At 46.0% G+C, this 3,638-nt stretch overlaps 1 protein-coding gene across 2 annotated transcripts; it reads right to left on the bottom strand.

Moving 5' to 3' along the window:
- Positions 1–274: 274 nt before the first annotated feature.
- Positions 275–3,226, bottom strand: LOC113074525 (protein delta homolog 1-like). 2 transcript variants are annotated; one of them, XM_026247366.1, is made up of 5 exons: positions 2,891–3,224; positions 2,641–2,704; positions 2,262–2,392; positions 1,982–2,123; positions 275–1,340 (listed from the first exon to the last, which is right to left on the bottom strand). In XM_026247366.1, the coding sequence occupies exons 1-5, from the start codon at positions 2,955–2,957 to the stop codon at positions 740–742; spliced, it is 1,005 nt and encodes a 334-aa protein (XP_026103151.1). In that variant the 5' UTR covers positions 2,958–3,224; the 3' UTR covers positions 275–739. The 2 variants fall into 2 exon arrangements, with proteins under 2 accessions (XP_026103151.1, XP_026103152.1); XM_026247367.1 differs by lacking the exons at positions 2,262–2,392; positions 2,641–2,704 and having other exon boundaries at positions 2,891–3,226.
- Between the last annotated feature and the right edge of the window lie 412 nt (positions 3,227–3,638).

The following is a 3,638-nucleotide window of genomic DNA, read 5'->3' as shown; positions in this document are numbered from 1 at the left end:
ACACTAAACATGATCCACACACATCGAGATTTACAACAATACAGGATCAGTATCAGCTATTGTGAAAGGCATTATTAAATATTTGTCATTGGGCTAAGAAAAAAATACACTTTAAAACAAGTGTAAAACAAGACATTTTACATTTGCACAAAATTGATTTAAGAATGTTCTGATATTTATACTATATTTCTGTTTTGTTTTTCGCAGTGAATGCAACATTTAATTCCATACCATTATGAATGTAAGAGTTTTTAAGGCCCACAGAAACCCTGTATAAAAAAAAAAACACAAAATAAAATGCACAACCATACTGCCAAGACAGCATCAATTCAGAAGAAATATAACCAGACTACGTTGTTCATGGAGATGAAAACAATGGTTTATTTAGTGCTACATTAATCATTTGTTCGCATGTAAATATATGCATGAAAAGTAAAGATTACAAAATGCTCAGGTGATGAAAACATGATGATAACGGCCAGCTCGTGAGTCGTAACACGCCGTGGTGAACCCTTCATCCATTCACCTCCATTAAACCAGGTTATGTGTGATAACTAGAGATAAGTGAGAACCATTCACTTCACCAGTCTTCAGAACGAGAGAGAGCCGTGAGTGTTGCTCGTTTAATATATGCATGTAATCCAGCAATAAAACCATGAAATCCTACAGCTGTTTTCCCCACGAGAGACTAAAGCACCAAACCTCTCGTCTGGGTCTCGTCCAGACGCACGCGTCAGCTTCATATAGACGTGTAGAGCCTGCTGTAGTTGCTCATCCTGATGTTCTCCGGCAGGATGATGTTGAGTGAACGCTGCTCGAGGTCAGATGCTCTCAGGAGCTGGTCTCTCTGCTGTCGCACCAGCTGGCTGTATTTAGTGTTGGCCATCCACGTCTCACAGCGGGAGAAGAAGACGATGCCTGTCGTGACCAGGATCACCAGACAGGTGAGGAGACCCAGGACGGAGAAGCAGATGATCTGGCTGCGGGTGACCAGTGGACCGGACGGCTGGAGTGGCTCTCGCTCGGACGGACGCAGCAGCTTGTGGAAAGTGTGAGCTGCTGCGGTGTGGTGACCCGGACCTAGCGCTCTCGCTCGGGGCTTGGGCTTGAGCTGGCTGACGTGGAGCTCACAGGACGGGCCGGTGAATCTGGGCGGGCAGACGCAGGTGTAGGTCGGGTCACGCTGGACGCATCTGCCACCGTTCACACACGGATTGGGCTGGCAGACGTCAAGCTCCTTCTCACAGACAGAGCCAGTGAATCCAGGTGCACAGAGACAAGAGGAACGGCTGTCAAAGCCACTCGTGTTCACACAGCTTCCTCCGTTCTGACAGCGAGAGCTGCGGATGAGAGGAAACACGTCACTTTCACCAACACACACACTTTCTGTCACTTCATGCAACTAGAGTCAAACTGAAATGACATGAATAATGACTTCTGTAGAGCTGCTCCACAGCTGAATTTGAGTTTGAGTCATATTTGATGACGTTTGCATCACTGATTCTGGTAGTTTCCTGTTTGTTACTGAGAAGCTGCTGTGAAACACTCTGTGTTGTATAAAATGTTATAGAAATTAAGGTGATGACCTTTTGTTTGGATGCCAAACTTTACGTAAAATTTTCATTTGTTCATGTGAGGAGAGCAGCCATTAAAATACACTTCCAGATCAGTTAGTTGTGAAAACAGCTTCTGCATCATTTAAGCACAAACACAACTTGGTTTGATATTTTGCATCCAATGCAGTGAAGTTCAGACATGTTTAAGTGTAAAGTAAAGATGCTGTCTATTCATTTGTCTCATCTGATCAGAGGTGTACATGCCTGATAAACTGATCTAGCATCAGTGAAATAAGGATGAGTAATTCATGGCAGCACTGGATGATCTCACGTCCACAGCAGCTTCATGTGACTGATATTTTCTAGTTTTTCAATCCATAGATATGTAACAGAGGTAATGGTCTGTCGTGCCGTCTCAGTGTTACCCGTTCTCTGAACACGCTCCTGTCTTCAGCTGGCAGTTTTCTCCGGTGTGTCCAGGAGAACAGAGACAGACGTGTCCTCCTCGTCCGGTCTGCACACAGGTAGAGTTTCCCGAGCAGAGCTTTGATGAACACCGGTGAACCTCTGAGAGAAAACAACAGATGCACACAGTTACTGTCACAGCACAGGTCCAGCGTTCACACACATGTTCTGTTTCAAAGAGTTCTGGCCCTGCATCATCTCTGCTGATACTCTTTAATAAGGTCATGTAGGACACTGGACCTCGATCGCAGCGAGCTCCTGTCCATCCGCGCTCACAGACACACTGCCCGGGCTCTTCACACACTCCGTGAACACAGTCAGGTGAAGGAACACACTGATCACACACCGCACCGCGCCAACCTGCTCTGCACCTGTAACACACACACACACCTGCTTTACAACACACATCCAAACTAATGTCACTGACCTTTAACTGCTGCTAAAGAACATCCATAAAACATACAAGAGTCTCTGGAGACTTCTACTGACAGATTAAAATCTCTCACACACTGACAGCATTCAATTGTTCAGTTGTTACTAAAAAGGTTAATGACATCTAACACACACAAACACTCACCCTCACACACACACACACACACACACACACACACACACACACCTGCATTCTCCAGACTGCTCACAGAAGCCGTGGTGTTGATGACATCCAGCTCCACATTCTGGACCTAAACACACACACATTACCGATGAATAAACAGTCATGTGTCCGGAGTCTGTCATATATCACATCTCACACTTCAACACGTGAAGTTGACCGACAGCAGTAGAAACGCAACAGATACTGATGATGCTCGTCACTACAGCAGTGAAGTAAGAGTGATATAGTGTAAATATTAATATCGATATTTCACCTTGAGCAGAAACAGGCGCGCAGAAGAGCAGCAGAAATGAGAATCCGAGCCGGAGAAATACATTCATCCTCCCGCAGCTCGATCCTCGATCCTCCGCTGATAATCACCTTCACATGATCACACAACCTGACCGCTGCGCGCGCGACCTGGACATCACTGAACTAAACTAGTCCTCCAGACTAGAACTCAGACTGAAAACAACTCCTCTGAGAAAGTCTGCGACGGTCAAAGCGAGTTTCATCCGACTAAACCTCCGCGAGCTGCTGCTGCTTCAGTCTGACACATGAAACTAAACTCCACCCATCAACACCATCACCTACCCACACAGAAACGTCACTGAACTAAACTCCACCCATCAACACCATCACCTACCCACACAGAAACATGACTGAACTAAACTCCACCCATCAACACCATCACCTCCACCCATCAACACCATCACCTACCCACACAGAAACGTCACTGAACTAAACTCCACCCATCAACACCATCACCTACCCACACAGAAACGTCACTGAACTAAACTCCACCCATCAACACCATCACCTACCCACACAGAAACGTCACTGAACTAAACTCCACCCATCAACACCATCACCTACCCACACAGAAACGTCACTGAACTAAACTCCACCCATCAACACCATCACCTACACACACAGAAACGTCACTGAACTAAACTCCACCCATCAACACCATCACCTACCCACACAGAAACGTCACTGAACTAAACTCCACCCATCAACAC

This window comes from Carassius auratus, unplaced genomic scaffold (assembly GCF_003368295.1).
Source record: "Carassius auratus strain Wakin unplaced genomic scaffold, ASM336829v1 scaf_tig00014999, whole genome shotgun sequence".
Lineage (NCBI taxonomy): Eukaryota > Metazoa > Chordata > Actinopteri > Cypriniformes > Cyprinidae > Carassius > Carassius auratus.
The sequence above is the reverse complement of the archived record's forward strand: the minus strand, read 5'-3'. Positions and strand labels throughout refer to the sequence as shown.